General features: G+C 36.5%; 1 protein-coding gene across 2 annotated transcripts in view; it reads right to left on the bottom strand.

The window, feature by feature from the left end:
• Positions 1 to 1954: 1954 nt before the first annotated feature.
• Positions 1955 to 19311, bottom strand: part of LOC137624232 (uncharacterized) — a 421277-nt gene continuing 403920 nt past the window's right edge. For both annotated transcript variants that reach the window (XM_068354740.1, XM_068354739.1), the window contains 2 exons: positions 17667 to 17847; positions 1955 to 3724 (listed from right to left, as the gene is read on the bottom strand). In XM_068354740.1, coding sequence (XP_068210841.1) covers positions 2791 to 3724; positions 17667 to 17847 — 1115 coding nt within the window. In that variant the 3' untranslated portion in view covers positions 1955 to 2790. The remainder of the gene's footprint in view (positions 3725 to 17666; positions 17848 to 19311) is intronic.

Below are 19311 nucleotides of genomic sequence, written 5' to 3'. Positions count from 1 at the left end.
AAGAGACCTCAGAGATCGAAGACCAGGACTAAAGGGTTAGTGACCCACTGATAGATGAACAATGTCTAAGGATCGCAAACTTACTTAAAAGCAGGATTACGACTAAATATATACCCTTTCATGATTCTCCACATAAGTAAACTCCTAGGAGCACAGATAGATGGAGAAAAGGTGGAAGGCATAATCATAACATGTAGACAAAACTGCTCAACACAACATATCCAGTGCCACCAGTGCAGCTTTATACGGAGGAGACTGAAACCAATATATTATGAAGAGGTTTACAAAGAATCACAAATCCCAATATCAAAATAGGCCTAATAGAAATTCTAAGAATAATTTGTCAATGGCCATTAATATAACATTATAACTATTGTGAATAACCAAAAAAGGGGGTTAAGATACACAATGGTAATAGTCATGAAAATAATCGAAAAAAAATAATTATAATAACAGTGATAAGAGTGTTTCACAACCGACATTCTATAACTAACAGAGGATAAGTGTAGACGTAAACTTCCAGGCAGCTGAAAAATAATGAGTGATCATGTAGACAAATGCCATGGCACAGAGCAATACTTTTTAGTAGTGATCCTGAATCAATACACAGGGTGGTCATAAAATCTCTATAAAAACCTTGTTTTTATCTTACTTGTCACTAAAACTGCACTGCAAAGCTGTAGCAAATTAATATTGGGTTAGATTCATTAAAATAATGTTTTAAAGCTGTTGATGTTTTATCACATTCTCTATAAAGGAGAACTGGGTCACGAGGGGTAGGAATTAAGCAATCATGCACTTAAAAGGTCTGAAAATTGGAAAAATATAAGATATGAAGGATTGAGAAGGTCGGGGAAAATCTTGAAAAGAGGAGAGACTTCATAAAAGTAAAAAATTGTAAACATGGAAATGGCTTGAGAAAGACTAAAGGTAAAGGCCAAAAGTCACGTAGAAAAGGTAGAGATGAAGATTTGGAGTAGATGGAAATTCAGGCAACAATTGCAAATGACACATGAGAGTGGGAAGAACTCGTATCACGACTAATTACTGAAGAGAAAATCTTACAGCTGATGAAAATGATGAACACCGCTAATCATAAATTCTACTTACATATAGAGTATAACTGCAAATCAGAAGAAATAAGGTATCAACAATAAAATATAAAGTATAGAAGATAACACAAACATCTCCAAAGGGGAAAAATGTATGTAAAGGCAATGCTGTACAGTACTATAAAATGTAAAATGTCTAACACATTTAATCAAAAGTTTGTGTTCAGTTCCTTTGCAGGTGAATACTACATTAGTACTATTGTATTTTGCTTTTTATATTTTTTCGATATGATTGTAATGCTCACAAAAATATCTAGTAAAATTATTTTTCATGTTACTAAGGTCTTAACTTACATCCCAGACTAATTTTCAAAATGCAGTTACTAAAATAAATCACTAGAATGGTGCAAATTTTATAAAACAGCACTACAACAAAGCAATCTAACCAATGAAATACAGTACCAGTGCAAATTACTGAAAAACTAATAGTTCTAAAGATACTACTCTGAAGCAAGTGACGACGTAAAAAGATGTGAGGTACTTCAGACTATACCAAATAAATAAAACATTTTGAAGGAGTTTTACAATTTATTTCAAAATTCATCAAAGCATAAAATCATTATACAAGTAACCTTCAAGACATTAGGGTAGGTTACAGTTGAATTCTAAAAAAAATAGACCATATACAGATACGTATTACATTACTTCTATGAACAAAATTAATTAATTCATACATACATACATACACTCATATACAGTATAAATATGTATATAAATATATATATATATATATATATATATATATATATATATATATATATAAATATATATATATATATATATATATATATATAAATATATATATATATATATATATAAAATGTAGTATATACATACATATATGTACAGACACCCCACCACACACACACATACGCACATACACACACACACACATATATATATATATACATATATATTCCAACAGTGTAGGAGCATTAGAATAAAGATTTCCAAGTAATTCTTAATTACAGTTTTTAGACAGTATGCAAACACCAATTGCATACCTTAAATTTGAAATGCTGCAAAACAGTACACCCTTGCATATATTCTCTCTTCCCAACAATGTTCACCCCAGCCCCGATTAGAAATAATTTGAACAAGATTTTGGGGAACCGAAACTCCCTACTTCTACAACTGAGTCCAAACTATGGCCTAAAAAGAGCCATTACAATATCACATACCGGACAACAGTTTCAGATGGTGATGTATCGTAATTCACATGAGACCATCACTCTTTCATGAAATATTATGTTAACATGAGATTTCAAGGTCTGAACATGTTACAGCGCAAACTGAAAAAGTAGTAAAATTCTAATCCAAACCAAAGGGAATGGGAGATAAATCATACCACTTTTAAGTATAACATTCACTGGTGCTCCTTGGTATTTCTCTAAACCAATATTCTCAGGGTTAATCATCTTTCCTTTCATTTTTAGGCTGCCGTTTCTGCCCACTTATGGTTGCCCCAGAGATTCTGTGCAAAATAATCACCACCCCTTAATGACATTATAGCCAATTATGTTGTCTCCCGAGTTAACAGCTTGAAATTTGTAAGGGGATGTACTGTGGATGCTGTTAATGTGAGAGACAACGTGATTGGCTAAAAAGTCATCAGGGGGTAGGGCTAATTTTGCCCGAAATCTTTGCAGTGACTACAAGTATCTTCAAGTAAGACACTTCACTGCTTTTTGCATGATAATGCCACCTGTCCAACAACAACAGCATCATAAATACGAATGATAGCGTCGCGTTTAACGTCTTTTATCCCCTTAAAAGCTAGCATGTCTTTAATGGATTTCATAACATAGGCACTCTTTTTGTTGAGAGTTTCTTGAGCCAACGCCTTTATGTCTAATCCAAAAAAATTTTTATCTTGAGAACCAGAACTTACATAATCCAAAAGTTTAAGAGCCTGCACACTTGCCAACTGGAGTTTTATCAAGTGTCTATCAGATCCTATGGTTTTAGCCATTTCACTTAATTGTTTAGCTTTCTCTGACATCCTCTTCAATATTAATTTTCTGTCTTCATCTTTAAAAAGTTCACAAAGCTTAGTGTGGTCTTCATGGCAACAATCAATTTCCTTTTTAAGTTGGATGAAGGAACGTCCAAACATGCCCAGAATAGGAGATACCTCCTCAAGTAACTTAAGAGTTTCGTCCAAACATATTTCATCACCAGCAGCTGTTGTAACCGCTTGACTTCCGACCTCCACATCATCATTACAGTCTAATGAACATTTGTCATCTTTCCCTTCCTGGAAATCCTTTTTATTTCCAGAGGAGCTAAGTTTTGTTTCTTCTTCCGATGCATTGGTCTGATGTAATCCATATCCAATATCAAGAACCTTTCTTTTTTTAACATACTCATCTTTGATAGTTCTAGTTACTACTTCTCTCCAAAAAGCTTTCCATAGAGACTTAAATTTCTTGTCATCTATTTCCCCAGGATATGTCTGTTGATATTGTTTTCTAAAAAGTACATGCTGGCAATCATAATCTGGGTGTATCTCTGGCGTCTGGATATATAACTCAAGATCTCTGTCACATTCAAGTTTTAATTCTTTTTTGGCTAATGAGTATTCATATTCTTCTTTTGGTGACAATTTCTCTCTGTGAACAAATGAAATTAGTTGAAACATCTTTCACTGAAAACTGTAACACTAAACATTGATAATACAAAAAGTTTAATCTATAATTCAAAAGAAGTAAATTTGAAGTAACCTACAAAAGATTGGAAGGCTTGAAAAATACACTTAAGTCATCTTCCATACTATACAATATTCAGCTAGCCTTATGAGTGAAGGACCTAATAATAATGTGGGATATTAGGTTTCTGTGCCTAATTAAAGGTAATTGAAGTAAAATTATGGTAATTAAGGAGAAAATCATAACATTTATTTTGTGGTATTATTCCTTGATAATCAATTGTGCCCATTTGAATTGAACATTATATTTACTTATAAGTACCCCTGATGATAATGAGGTATGTTTGACCAACACATTACCAGCCAAATTAATCCTTACAACCCGACTAACTTCAGTCATCATTCATAGTTTCTAAATAGGTCCCACAAGGGATACAGTACATGAAACTTGAAGTATAAAAAATTCCCTATATGTTTTTTTCATATATAAAAATTCTTCAAAAGCAGAATACATGTACTCAAATTTATCACCACCCATATGTATACAAGGGGATGTTTTCTAGGTAAAACCACACATTATCATCATTGAATTTGAACTTGATTGAAAATCATACAGGTGGCTATTATAATAATAAAAAAAACTGTAATTACAGTACTGTACTTTCAAGTTTCATGTCCTGAAAAATGTAACATTCAACCACAGATTTAACTTAATTCCATTATTGGTTTTTATCTACCCTCAAATTTCTAGAAGTTTTTGGGTTCTTTAGAAAAATCTCACAAAACCATATTGGGTTCATAGAAAAGTACATAAATGATTTGAAAAGCCAAGATTGTTATGAGACTTGAGCATCATAGTCACCATATGCTCTTCAAGTACATTCTGACTTCCTCAATTTATTCTAAAGATTTTCAAATGATTGCACAGTCTGACTTCCAAGGATTCTTAATTACAGGTCTCTTTTTTTTCTTTTCTTTTTATATACAACTCACAGGGACTTGTGATCTATCAGCTCTATTTCTAGGAGGATTAAGCTTCAGTAACCTGAACTACATGTGCCATCAGGAGGGCTTTTGTCCAAATCCATGACAGAGGTCATTAAAAGTATAATGCAGGCATCAACAGACCCAAGGGTCAGAAAATCTTAGAACTTATTAATTTACAGTATGACTATTGAAAAACTGATGCATAATCTTAGACACAAAATACTTAAAAGTCTATTTCTCAGCTAATGATCCATGTAAGAGCTGCCTTCCCCAACCCAAATTGGAAAGCATAAAAAGAATCGTAATGTGAGAAGAAAAGGCAGAAAGCCTAGAGTCCTACCCTCAAACATCCAGACATCGGTAGAATAACAGGACTCACCACTGAAGTAATTCTCTGTCCTCAAAGTAATAATATGATAAATCTTACCAATATGTCTCCCATCCAAACATTATCAGTGACTAACAGCTCGCAACAGTTGTTACTGGTAGCCTAAAACAAACTACAATCCTAGAAATCTTTTCTAGATAATTAAGGCACTGGATATGAGGAGTTACAGAAGGTGCATATTTAGATAAATACGATTTAAGATCATAAATCTAATGAAGTACTGTACAAGGATTTGAAAGAGTAAACAAGGAGATTTCTACTCCCTTCAGCACCATTGGAAAAATTTTATGTCCATTAATTTCCAAAATTTTCTTTCTTTTAATAGCAATACATATGTAAATTTAAAAAAAAATATGAAATATATCAAAGAAAAAATCTATTTAGCTATATAATAATAATTCCTATCTTTATATACTTCTTGTGTTAAGATGAAGTAAGACGTCCCCCAAAAAGGGCCTGGAAATTGAGTGACTTTTTTTGTGAAATGGTGGGATTGAAAGAGTTAAATTATAACATATTAGTTACATAGGCTAGACAGCAAAAAGGATGAAAGCTGATAGAATATGAAAGAGGATTCAATGATAGTAAAAAATTGAAGAGAAAAAGGAGAGTTAAGGTCCAACACTTACACCAAATATGAGAACAAAGCCAGATGAGCCTGCCCCCAGAAAGGCAAACCCCATTAGGTTATCAGTTCATGATATTGACTCCTATGTCCTTCCCTTCAACAATAATTTGGTCTGTGTTTGGAGAGGAGTCAAGCCTATACCAGAAGTTATTTCCAGATCTATACAAGTGGATTTGGTGTTAATACCAGAAATAAGTCAATCAAGGATAGGCATCAAGCAGTTGGCAGAAATTACACATACACAAACACTTGGTTTGAATCAAAAGTGGAACCAACATCAGAAGCTACATTCTGAGACATGCAGCAAGATAGGGGTCTAATTAAAGGCGAGATACATGCCAAAAAGAGGACCGAGCCTTGAAGAACCTGGGCTGACTCAAGGTTAGGAAACACCACCTGAGCACTAACAGGAATTTAGTACACTGATTATCCCCTTTTCCTTCATTTTCATGACAAAACTCCACTTCAAATGATAACCATTAATATCTAAAAGAAAATAGGAAATACTCAGGGGACCAAGCTACCATTCTCTTTGGAAGCTTTAGTGGCCCAAGCAGACAGCCCACCAATTGTAAGAAATCACCCTCCAGCAAAGAGGATCAAGTTTGGCATGTGCCTAGAGGATTTCTAAACCATGTTCAATACGAATATCAAAAGTTAGGAACAGTTATGGCTGAGGCCACCTCCAGCAAAACTGGATTAGACCTGTGGTACCTTCAACATGAAAAGATTACAAACGCAGAGGAAAGCAGCCTCAGTGGCTGAACCTGTATCTAAACATAAGACTTTTCACTCCTTTAAACTTCCTGACACCAACACAAAAATTTAAGGTATATCAGGGAAAACTTGGCAAAGAAGGGCTCTGATAGTCTATGATAAACCAAGACATAACCTGATCTATTTTTTCTCCCACTCGTCACATTTTTAACATACAGTATGATGAAGGGATGTTTCAACCATATGATAAAATCAGTTTTCAACAGTTTCCCAGAATTCTAAAGCTAGCTATTTATAATCCCCAAATGGACAATGCTGTGGTGCCTCATTATCGAGACAAGCTTCTTTCCTTTTAGTATTTTTGGATTCCTGAGCACCCAACTTCCAGATAGTATCTTCAATTTGTCTTGTCTGGCTGTGTTCTCCAGCTTAGAAAACTATTTTGGCTTGCCTACAACACGTTTAATACTCGCTAGAACTCCTACTTCAGTGGCTGTTTAGGTTTTTACCAATGGGAAAAGGTTTTGAAGATACCCAATGGTTTTCCCTTTATGGGGCAGTCTCAACTAGCTTAAATCAAAAACCTGAAAAATTCCAATATCTACAGCTGCTTCTATCATTTTACCAAAAGGAAACTTGATTACGGATACATGTTGATTCCATATAAAATACTGTTCATCTAAAAAGAAGATAGAGTACAGAGACAAACTTCACTGATGCAGAAGTTTCTATAGGAAATAGATCTCAGAAAAGATGTTATAATTATTATCATTATTATTATTATTATTACTAGTTAAGCTACAACCCTAGTTGGAAAAGCAGGATGCTATAAGCCCAGAGGCTTCAACAGCAAAAATAGCCCAGTGAGGAAAGAAAAATAGAATATTTTAAGAAGAGTAACATCATTCAAATAAATATCTCCTATATAAACTATAAAAACTTTAACAAAACAAGAGTTAGAGAAACAAGATAGAATAGTGTGCTCGAGTGTACCCTCAAGCAAGAGAACTCTAACCCAAGACAGTGGAAGACCATGGTGCAGAGGCTATGGCAGTACCCAAGACTAGAGAACAATGGTTTGATTTTGGAGTGTCCTTCTCCTAGAAGAGCTGCTTACCATAGCTAAAGAGTCTTCTAACCTAACCAAGAGGAAAGTGGTCACTAAACAACTAGTGCAGTAAACCCTTGCGTAAAGAAAATTATTTGGTAATGTGTTGTCAGATGTATGAGAACAGAGAAGAATATGTAAGAAAATAGGCCAGACTATTCAGTGTGTGTGTGTGTGTGTGTGTGTAGTCAAAGGGAAAATGGACCCGAACCTGAGAGAAGGATCCAATGCAGTACCATCTGGCCAGTCAAAAGACCCCATAACTCTAGCGGTAGTAACTCAACAGGTGGCTGGTGCCCTGGCCAACCTACTACCTATAATCTCCAATACACATTTAAAATCACATAAACATTGGCTCCATGCAGTCAATTCTTAATGCAATTCCAGCATCTGCATCTCAATAGTTCCTAGGCAGCAGGAGCACAACCAGTCCCGTAATAATCACATCGTATGATGTTATGAGGGCTCTTAATCAGAAAGAACTCTTAGAACATCATATTTAAAGTTTGGTTTGTCTTTCCTCTTCCAAAGTGAGTCAAATCAATGCTGGGGAGCCAACTTCTAAATATTCAGGCAACAAGGATTTGGTCCCTCCTAAATAAAAAGTTCCCCATAAATTTTCTAGAATAACAAATAGTTCATCTGGATTTACCAGCGTTAGCTCTGTTAGTGTGAGGCAAAGCAGTAGCCATAATAAAAAAAAAGCAAAGCTAAGTGGCATTATGATAAAAAGAAAACGAAACAGTACAGTAGTTTACCTAAGAATCATTGAGACTGGACATACTATGCCACATAAGTTCCAATCTCCATCTGGGTAGAAGTTTACAAAGTGAAAAATATCCTAAACTAATTCCGGGAAGAAACAATACCGTTGCAAAGTGTCTAAAGGAAGAATCAGGGGGTTCCTTCAAAATAGCAACTCTATCCACAAGTTTACTAAGTCCTTTGGAAAAAGCAATGCTGCCAAGAGATTTTCAGCATACAAAATCATAAAGAGATAAATACTCTTATGCCATTTTAGGACAGCATAGCAGTAAAAAAACTTTCCATACTTGAGTACAAGCTGAAGGTTTTCTAAAAATTATAGACCATCAAGAATCCATTGATGAATCTAGAAGCGTCAGTTTGGCCTCATCAAGAGACAACTGGTAATTTTCTTTCACAACAGATATCTCTAAGAGATTCTAGGTGGAAGAAGTACTTGTAATAACTTCCTTTATGCCAATTTCATTATATGCTTTGTCTATGCCATTGTAAGCTAGAGATGTTAGAACTTCACAAATGAAATCTATCCACAGAATATTTTGATGCAGTGGGTTTTCAGTAGAGGCAACCAAAGATACTTTCTAGACACAGGATTCCCAAACTCGTCTTCTATCAAACAAAATAAAATATATACTATGGCTCCTGAAGTGGAACTTATAAAACTTTATGCCATTAATTTACAAAAGGGTTCTTCAGAAGATGAATAGACCCTCAAAATGGGACCTTTTGCTAATCATAAGGAGTCTCTGATTTGGATAGATATTAAGTTGTGTTTTTATTTCATATTTTGCATGGCTAAAATATGGGTGTAACAGCTTATGTATAAAATAACATTGAGGACAGTTTAAAATAATGATTAAAGGTAAAACTGAATGTATAAGTGTGTATATGTGAGCAGATACTTTAATAGTGTAGCATATAAATAGTGTTTTAATTCTGGTACATAATACCCCAAACTCCAATACAATACCACAGAGATCCTGCTTTCCAAAATAACTATTTTTTTTTCACATAATTGCTCTAATATCACTAAGAGCTAAATAATTAGCTGTTGGATAGGATATTCAGGGGATTTGAGTTTGCAGCACAAGGCTACAAGCCACTGCTAATTTTATTCAGTATTATTTCAATTTGGGTCCGAGAATCGGAGATTTCCTTAATCATAAAACTAAACTACTCAATTAAAAATGCTGCCAATTACCCAAGGAAAAATTTCAGTATCCTGGTAAACATACCTTCCCCTTTCAATGATTTCAAAATATCCAGGAACTTACTAACTATACTACAGTACTACAACAATTATTATTACAATACTAATAATGATAATGCTGAAACTGCACCTGCTGCTATTACTACTAGTTACTACTACAAAATAATACAATCTTGCTACTACTACAATTAGCTATTATCACTATAAAATTACACAACTGTTTAAAACTCTTTCCATTAACATATTGTGCCTGAAGATTTTTTTTGGCCTTAATACTAACCTGTAACAAAGCAAGTTTTAATTCTTTATATCTCACTATTATCATGATTATCATCACTGCTACCATCATTAAAATATTTATTTGATATCATAATTATTATTCATCATTCATAAATTCCAAAATTGTAACACATCAGGCATCAAGTTTTTCTTATTTAAAATCAATCTATATTATCTAATAAATTGCAATTCTTAAGAAATAAGAATTCTATCATAAAATCAATCATTTCAATACTTAACCCTTGTTTATATATTTATATGCTTCAATTTTGCTTAAGATCAGAACAAAAAACATATCAAAATACACAGTTTATAACCAATTCCTCATAATTATCCCACTCACCGACAGGTGGTGTTAGTGGACTTCTACTAAGACATTTCTGCTTTGTCTCCCAATAGACTGTGGGGAGGAGGGTGAGAATATTATCAAAGAAATTAAATTCATAATTCAAAATTCTTATTTCAAATAGATCTTACTTAATTTTCACATAGCTTGGTGACAAATGGAGGAAGGAGGACTAGAGTAATTAATGAAGGTAGTAAAGAATTTGATAACAATATTAGGTTCCAATATATATTAGTTTAAGTACAAAGGATTTTGTATTTCCAAGGATCTAGAGTACGTACATCCTAGGTGTCTTCATTACCTGAAATGTCTAATCCCACCTATCTTAAAAGTTAAGGAGAGCAGAGACTGCTGCCCTTTTATACAGGCGACCGAATACCTTTTTCACATCTCATTAAAAGTACAAATTTGGGAATAATTTGTATTTTTCCTACCAATACAAACCTTTACCTATTTATAGGGGTATTACTTTCGGCAAAGCTAAAAGCGAGTATTAACTATCTATCCCACTAGATAGTGGGGAGGCTAGGGGGTAGTTAGCTATCCCCCTCACTCACACCTGTGACTGTACTTCACTTTGCTTGGAGGTAGGATTTCAAAGGGGACAGGATTGGCGGGTAAGTTTGTATAAATAGCTAAAGGTTTGTATCATTAGGAAAAATATAAATTATTTCTAAATTTATTATTTGTTCCCTAACTGGAATACAAACCTACACTATTTTTAGGGGGTGACCCACCCATTAGGAAGGTGTTGTCCCTGCCAGACTGGCTTTTTGGCTTTACCAGGGATTCCTTATTATTTATGTTAGTACACAAATAACGAAACCCTAACACCTCGCTAAACCTTGCTAAGCATAGTCTACAACCTACACAAGCTGTGTGTTGAGTTACTAGCAATAGGACTGTCAAGGTACATGTTATTCCAAATCTGTAGGAATTGACCGAGTTGACCAAGACATTCCCAATAACACCTCGCCAGGGTATAGGGACGTAATAATCTTTTACTGCCGAAACTGGAAGGCACATTTCCTCCCATAAATACACGTGGCACTCCGCTATTCCTGGAATAGCGGCACTGAGTGGAGAGATATCCCTTCCACGACACCAACCACAAAAAACATTCCACTTCGCCTGGTAGACTGATGCGGACAATCTTTGCAGATATCCAGAAATTCTCTTCGCAACTTGTTGCGAAAATCTTCTCTGAGTAAGGAGATGCTGGATAGTCTCCAGGCGTGAAGACATAGCTGAGCTACTCTTTTGTAGAAAATGTTGGCATGTGGCTGTCTGAGTAGATTGTATCGTGGAGGATATTCTCTTGGAAATTCCGACAAGATTGATCGATTGATTGATTTGAGGTTTTCTGGCATACTGACACCTAAGGTCATTGATGCTAATATCGTTTACTGTAAATAAAAAATAAAAGAATATTCAATTAAAACCATAAAAGCAAAGATGTTGTTTTAAAAGTTAAATATCTTTCATAAGACCTGCTACTGAAATAAAGCTAAAAATACCACTAGCATGGTAGAACACATCAGGTCGAAGAATCTTGGCAAGGATGACCTGCCATCCTCATCTCGAGCCTCAAACAGATATTCATTTCTTTCACTACTGTAATATGTGGGGCCTTTGATCAACAAAGGCCTAACTGTCAATGGTACCAAACAGTCGTTGCAATATGGCTGGTATTGGCTAGTAAGCAGATATTCATGTGTCAACCAAGCGTACTAATGCGGAGACGACAAAGAGTAGTCTCCCACTTTCAGGGCATCATGTTATACTTCCAGGGGTAAATAAAATTTGTTATTTCATGCACCTTATTTTCAATTAAATCATCCCAATGTTGATGCCAATTATTAGAAATCAAAGTCTTAATGTTGGGTAAACAATCATCACAAAGAACAGGATACCTTCTTGGTCACAACTAAGCTGCAGCATTCCTTGCCAGTAAATCTGCCTTCTTGTTTCCAAACACACCTACGTGTGTCAGAACCCAGCAAAATTGAACTGTTATAACTCTCAGTACAATAAAAAAAAGGCCATTCTAAAATCTTTAAAAACTAAAGGGTTACTGGAATTAAAAACTTCTAAAACTTGTAGGACACTTTTTGCATCACTAAAAATGGTAAAATTGCCCTTGTCTTGTAACGCTATTCTCTCAATAGTGGTTAGTATGTCATATAGTTCGGCAATAAATATAGAGGATGCTAGAAGAAGTGCACCTCTACAATTGAAGAATATAGAATAATAATAACAATATAGAAAGATACATCAGAATCCAGGAAAGTAAGGATAATCAATGATGTTCCAGGAACTCTATGCACCCCAATCCATTAAGGGGGCCAGCCAGAATGGCAATATATGGGGGTATAGGAAGAAAAACACAAAGTATTGAAAAATTCACTGATCTTCATATGGCAATGGAGAATACGTATACAAAATATTTTGGCAAATTCCTCTTAATTTCGTAGTTACAGGGTAATTAGTAAAAGTAACTCAATAAACCATAAACATTGTCCTTTACAAGAAAATGCAGTATTTCTTCTGATATCGTAAATTTTAATAATTATTACATTTTAATGTAAAAAAAATTGTGAACAATGGCATCTGTATAACTTCCACAGGTTGCAGACAATGAAGTATTATACCCTTTGTCCTTCAGTCCTACCACAAACCTCAGAAAGAGTACATGCCTGAGATTGACCTCTGACATTCAATCATTTGTACGTTTGTTTTTCTCGTTTGCAGCAAGAATTTTAACATTTTAAAGAGGAAAAGACAATTTCAACATCTTGCTAACATAAGGGAGAAGAACAATTGATGATTGGCAATCGGCAAGCTAGCGATCGGCGAGCTAGCCATAGCTGAATATCGGAGATCGGGGATCGGCGATCAGCGTACTAGTGATCAGCAAGTTGACAATTGGCTATCAGTAAGCTAGAGATCAGCCATCGGCAAGAGTGGAGGTCGACGATCAGAGAAAGACGAGCTAGCCAACGGCAAGCTAGCGATCAGCAAGCTAACGATTGGCTATCGGTGACAGATGAGCTAGCAATCTGCGATCTCACAATCAGCTAGCTGGTAAATGGCGAGCTAGCAATCAGCGATCGGAGAGATTGGAGAATGACAATCAGAGAAAGACGAGCTAGCCATCGGCGATCCGCGATCGGTGAGCTAGCCATCAGTGATCGGTGAGCTAGCGATCGGTGAGCTAGCGAACGGCGAGCTGGCGATCGGCGAGCTGGTAATCGGCGATTGGCCCGGTAACGATCGGCAATCGGCGAGACTGGAGGTCAATGATCTGAGAAAGACAAGCTAACGATTGATGATCGGCGAGCTGATGATTTGTGATCGGCGAACTGACGATCAGCAAGCTGACGACTGCTATCAGCGAGCTGGTGTCGGCAAACAGCCGAACGATGATCTGGAAACGGGATGTGCCCTTTGAAAGGGTAAATATCACCAGAGACCTCGACAGTGTGTCAGAAACCGAGGTTCGTTGACGAGCAGGATTAAGAGCCAAAGAGGCATCTTTCTGGCAAAAGCAGAAGGAGCACCTCTCAGGAGGAGGAGTACGGTGGGGTCAAAGACCACAGTGACGAACCCCCAAAAGGGGTAGGAGAACAGAAGATCAGCAGCAGCAGGCCTCCAAATTGGAGTCTCTATGAGTTGGCTCTCTTGCGAACGAGAGAGGTAAACACTTGCAGGAGACACTTGCCCAGGACTTTTCTCCGCCCTGACGGAAGTCGACTCAGCATGGGGGAGGGAGCATAGTCTTTGGCGAAGCATAATCAACAGCAATCGGCAATCGATGCAATGAGATGAAGATGATGAAGGGAAGTTCTACCTCGGAAGGGAGGACAATCTAACACCTGGGAGGATAACTCTCCCTCGGAAGGGAAAGTAGTCCAAGCCCTGGAGGCGGAACTCCGGGCAGCACTCTCGCTTCCCATCTACAAGCCTTGTTCAAGTTGAAGGTCTGCAACCAGTGCTGCACGAGAAAACATAGCAGGAGCTAGTTCCTTGAAGATAGTGTGCTGATCAGGAGCTGCCGTAGGTGCAGGAGGTCAGGAAAGTGATGGGGCAGTAACAGCAGATTCCCAGGATCGAATGGCACTGCTCTTCTACATCGGTTATCTTAGTCGAACGAAGAAGAACAACATCGCTAACTGAGGAAAAATAAAACAAATTATGCAACAAAAACTCCCTTGGGAGGAGCACTTTGTCTGCGGACAGGAGAGGTCTCCCCAAGAAAAAAGACAAATTAAGGCCTGTGCACTCCCATCCTCGACTGACATCGACAGAAGGAGGAGAACGGCAGCATAAAAAACTGTAACAAAAGAAGAATTACAATTAATTATTTCAGATGAGAAAATTCAATACTCTGGACAATCACTCGACCCTCTGGTGGGAAGAGGTTCTCCCAGAAGATGAAGCAGAAAAGTTGAATTACAAACAGTTATAATTTCACGTAATTAATGAAGAAAACTATTCGGAAGAACAACCTAACCCGTGAACGGGAAAGGTGCTCTCCCCGCAGAACATGCAGCTTACCACTCACGAAAAGTGACCGGCGATGATCTTGAGAAAGAGCAAGACCAATGTCAAGCTCTGAGAGGGCTTCACTCCATTCCCACAGCAGATTCCTCCTACGAACATAGAGGGGAAGGCAATGACAAAAGCTGAATGGAAGAGTATCCAAACTATAACAATTCACTTGCGGTGGCAGCCGAGTCATACGGAAGGCTATCCGCCAACGGGGTAACTGATGTCCAAGGGGGAAAGAAGGTTCTCTGTCCTTGAGAACCTGCCATACTACGCTATCACATGAACAGCAACATTCACTGTAAAGAAAGCTTACAACATACATATATATATATATATATATATATATATATATTTTGAGAATGTTTTCATATATATAGAAGATAAAACATAAGTTACAATAGATTAATGGCAGTCCAAATTAGGCGAGGAAGAAAAGCGGCAACAACCGCTCTCCCTCCGAGCTATAAGCAAAGTTAAGTACAGTCACAGGTGTGTGAGTGAGGGGGGTAGCTAATTAACCCCCAACCCCCACTAACTAGTGGGATGGGTAGTTAACCCTTGCTAAAATTTAATGGCTCGTCCTTTCAGCTTCGTCACAAGTAATACCCTTATAAATAGCATAGTTTTGTATTCCAGTTATTGAACAAATCAGGAATTGAATGATGACGACAAAATTTTTGATGGTAGAAATTGATATCTCCAATAGACACCCACTGTTTCTGGTAGAAGAAGTTGATTTAATCCCCCTAGCATGTGACAACAGATTCTCAAAACAGTTTTGAAAAGCCTCAAGCTAACTGAATTTGATGGAGATTATAGGCAGTCAACTAAAGCATAGTAATATTGAGGCAACCTTTAAAGATGAAACTGTTTGAGATGATCTGGTGTCAAGTGCAACACGTGTGAAATGTCTACCTGCACTGCATGATGGTCTGAAAACCATTCCTTTTGTGGCCACTAAGAACTCTAAGGCTATGGGGGTGTTTGCTGATGCCACGAACTTGTTAATTGGCTTCTTCAGAAGGCAGATGTGACAAAATACATACAGTACTGTATATGACTTGACTGGACCACTGTCCAAGCCTAAAAGTCCTGGAATGAAAAGCAATACCATAGTAGTTTGTGGCCAACTGCTAAGTTCAGATCACCCCATTACCTCCACAAATCTTTACAAATTTGGGGGAGGGTAAGGATCATTCTGCAATTTTAGTTCAATGCTATGTTTTCCATTCCAGGAACAACTATGGACACTGTCTCTCCCTGTTCCCTAATACAGTATAGGCTAGTGCCGAGGTGTTCTCCAAAAAAAAACTGAAGATCACATGCAGCCTTTTGCAGTTTATTAGGCATTCTTTTTCTACTTCAATATATAATCCCTGATGTGTCTTGGTACACAACCAGTCTCCGAAAGATCTTAAGTATAAAACCAGGTCAGAGTTTGATATCTTTGAAGAGATTCCTTCCTAATGGCAAGGTCTGACTGACTACCATTCTAAACAAGACTTCTAATATAGCAGGAATTTTTACTAAAAATCAGTCTAGTATTGGAATCTTGTCCCAGTCTAATTCCATCTTACAAATCACCACCTAAGCACTTCTAAAATTCTAATGTCTGATTACCAAGACTTGTACAGTTTCCTTGACTTAAAGAGAGAAACTGCTCCCAAGAGGAAGGTAGTAGTGGGAACATCCCAGCCTCTGCTGAGTTCTATAGGTTTCTAATTAAGGAATTGCCTCATTTTTCCATTACAAGGCAACCAACTGCACAGTTAATGAACTGAATCAAATGGCCTAAGAAATTATATCTTTAAAAAGTTTACCTGACCCCTTAGGAGAAAGAGTAGGCATGGATGAGAAATAAAGACATGAGAAAATGAACAGAAGAACAAGGAATACAATCAGTAACTACCAATTCTGGATGCTTAAGCTCCATCATTGAATCGCCTAAATCCTTACTTTCACTATTCCTTTTTTTTTCTTCCACAACTATATCGGCATCAGGCCTAGTTCTTAGTTTATTGTTCAACATATCTTATTTAGAGACAGGTACTGTATACACTCCTCACATTTATCTTCAATGAATATAGCTATGACACACTTGGAGTGGGGGTCATTCATAGCATTATGAATTCAAGACCGACAATCATCAATGTAGTCTAGCTTTACAGTCAGTACAAGATATCATAATGATATGTCAATCAACCCACACAACCCAATATAAAGTATGCCAGATTAGCTATGCCCACAACAACATAAAATGCATGTGCACTTGACAGCAGCACATACAAAATTGCTTTTCATAAGACCTACTTGTGGACTTCTTGATAATGCATTTCAATTTTTTCTCTGTACTACCGACTTCAAGCACAGCTGGAGGTATATAGCTATATAAATATTAGCTAAGATTCATTTGAATAATTAATGATTGGATGAACTGAAATCTAAAAGGTTCTGATAAAATTCCCTCTAACATAAAAGTCTATGATTTTTCATATGCTTGCATTTGAAATGGAAGTCCCATAGACTATGCTTTGAAAAATACAGTATGCTGAATTGCATCCATTACTTTCAGGAGTGGCATAATGTGAGGCGATCACCAGTTATCCCAATAGGTTAAATAAATGTGCACTATACACTTCCAAAGACATAATAATAATAATTATCATAAATCGAGTCACATGCATTACTAAGAAACCTGTGAAAAAAATTTATTTTAGAAAAGTGAAAAAGATGGCTAACCTTACACAATGAAGTTTTGTCTTCTGCCTAAACACTGTTCAATTAAATATTTTTCATCTACTCAAAAGTCATGGTTTATCACTTGATCTTACAGTAAAATAATCCAGGCTTATTTTTTGTATGAACACACTAGTGCTATAATTAGAAGTAAGTTGAAGAGATCAGTATACTGTACTAAATTTCATTTACCTGTTCTTCGACCGAGAAGATTGACGCTTATCTCTAGAGGATACCTTGGGAGATGATTTTCTAGCTTTCTTCTTCTGTGAGTATTCGTCCTCCTTAATTTCTTTGTTAAATCCGATACTGGAGTTTTCTGATAAAGACCTCTTGCCATTTGACTTTGGTGAGGAAGAATATGTATTTGTATCTGTAAAAATAATAAAATAAAAAATATTAGACCTTTTTCTCCATACAAACCATTGCCCTATTGAAGCTTATTATATCTTTCCAATAAGTAAATATTTTTTTTTTAAATAATAACATTGCTTGTAATTCAACTAAGCTTTAAGGATCCCAAAATCCCAGTTACATCAGTATTCTTTAACAAACTAAAGAAATAATGTCCCCTTTACATGGTTACCCACGTGTACACTCAGATGTGAGAGTTATCTTCCTTACTCTTCAGGTGTTGGTTGAATAGTTTTAAGCAGACGAAATCCAAACACATTATTTAATTGTTTCTTAAGCAGTGATTACATTTGATCATCAATTCAATATAAGTTTTTCTCTGAATTCTTGGCAATAAGAAATTCAAGTAAAATTCTCAGTATTTAAGATTGAGTTCATTCCTGTTGGCCAGGAGGTATTGCCACCTTTTGGAAGGTAGTTGATCCTGAACAGCCGTATCTAATACATCTTTGAGGGGTTCCGAGAATTACGACTTAACAAAAGAAATAATGTATGAACAATTATCCCTGAAAAAACAGGGACATCCTCTTAACTACAATGAGCAACTCCATATTATCTCTAATATAATAAGTTGTTTACTAGTATTCTGAGTGAAGATACTTTAACATGGTGAAAAGGTTGTTGTATTGTCAAGATCAACAAAGTTGTACTAGTCAGGGTCACCTATAATAGGTTGGTTTGCTGGGAGGGATCAGACAAAAATCTCACACCATCACGAATCTGTACTGGCCAGTGAGGTGAGGAAAACTGACAAAACCCTAGACAGGAATTGACATGTCTTAGGCTTTTGTCTTACAGTGGACTAGAAATGGCTCCATTTTTTGTTGTTGCTGATGTTGTTGTTACTAGTTAAACTTAAGGATGTGAAGGTATGACCCAAATACACCCAAGTTGAACCTTAGCTATCTCTAGGATTAAAACCACAATAACAAAATTAAGGGTTTCTCTTTTTTTCTGGAACAGAAAATATGAAGCAACAATAACTATTGGCTTGCAACACATACCTACTTAAGGTAGAGGAACAACACCACTAATGACCCAAGATTACCTTCAGGTAACCTGAGTTAGGAAAATTGTAAATCTGTATCATAAATGCAAAAGGCGTGAGGTGCAAGACTTGGAGTTGAGAGGAGCCACGCAAGTCTTGAAAGTAAGAGACTCAAAAGTGCAAGGTGCTAAACCCGGGACTGGTAGTCGAGAAGGACGAGAGACTCGCCTGATCAACAAAGGTCTTTCAGTCATGCTCTTGCTCTCCTGAGGCTTGATGCACATATGCACAGATTAGAGACCATAGAATGGTATTGTAGAATATGTCATAAGGAGCTAAGGAAGATGCTGCACCCATAGACTGACACCAGAATATGCCCAAGTATGTACCAGAAAAAGGAATGAGTGACAAATCTTGGCAGTAAATAATATGAAA

This window comes from Palaemon carinicauda, chromosome 31 (genome assembly GCF_036898095.1).
Source record: "Palaemon carinicauda isolate YSFRI2023 chromosome 31, ASM3689809v2, whole genome shotgun sequence".
NCBI classification, from domain to species: domain Eukaryota; kingdom Metazoa; phylum Arthropoda; class Malacostraca; order Decapoda; family Palaemonidae; genus Palaemon; species Palaemon carinicauda.
This window is presented reverse-complemented; position numbering and strand designations above follow the sequence as displayed.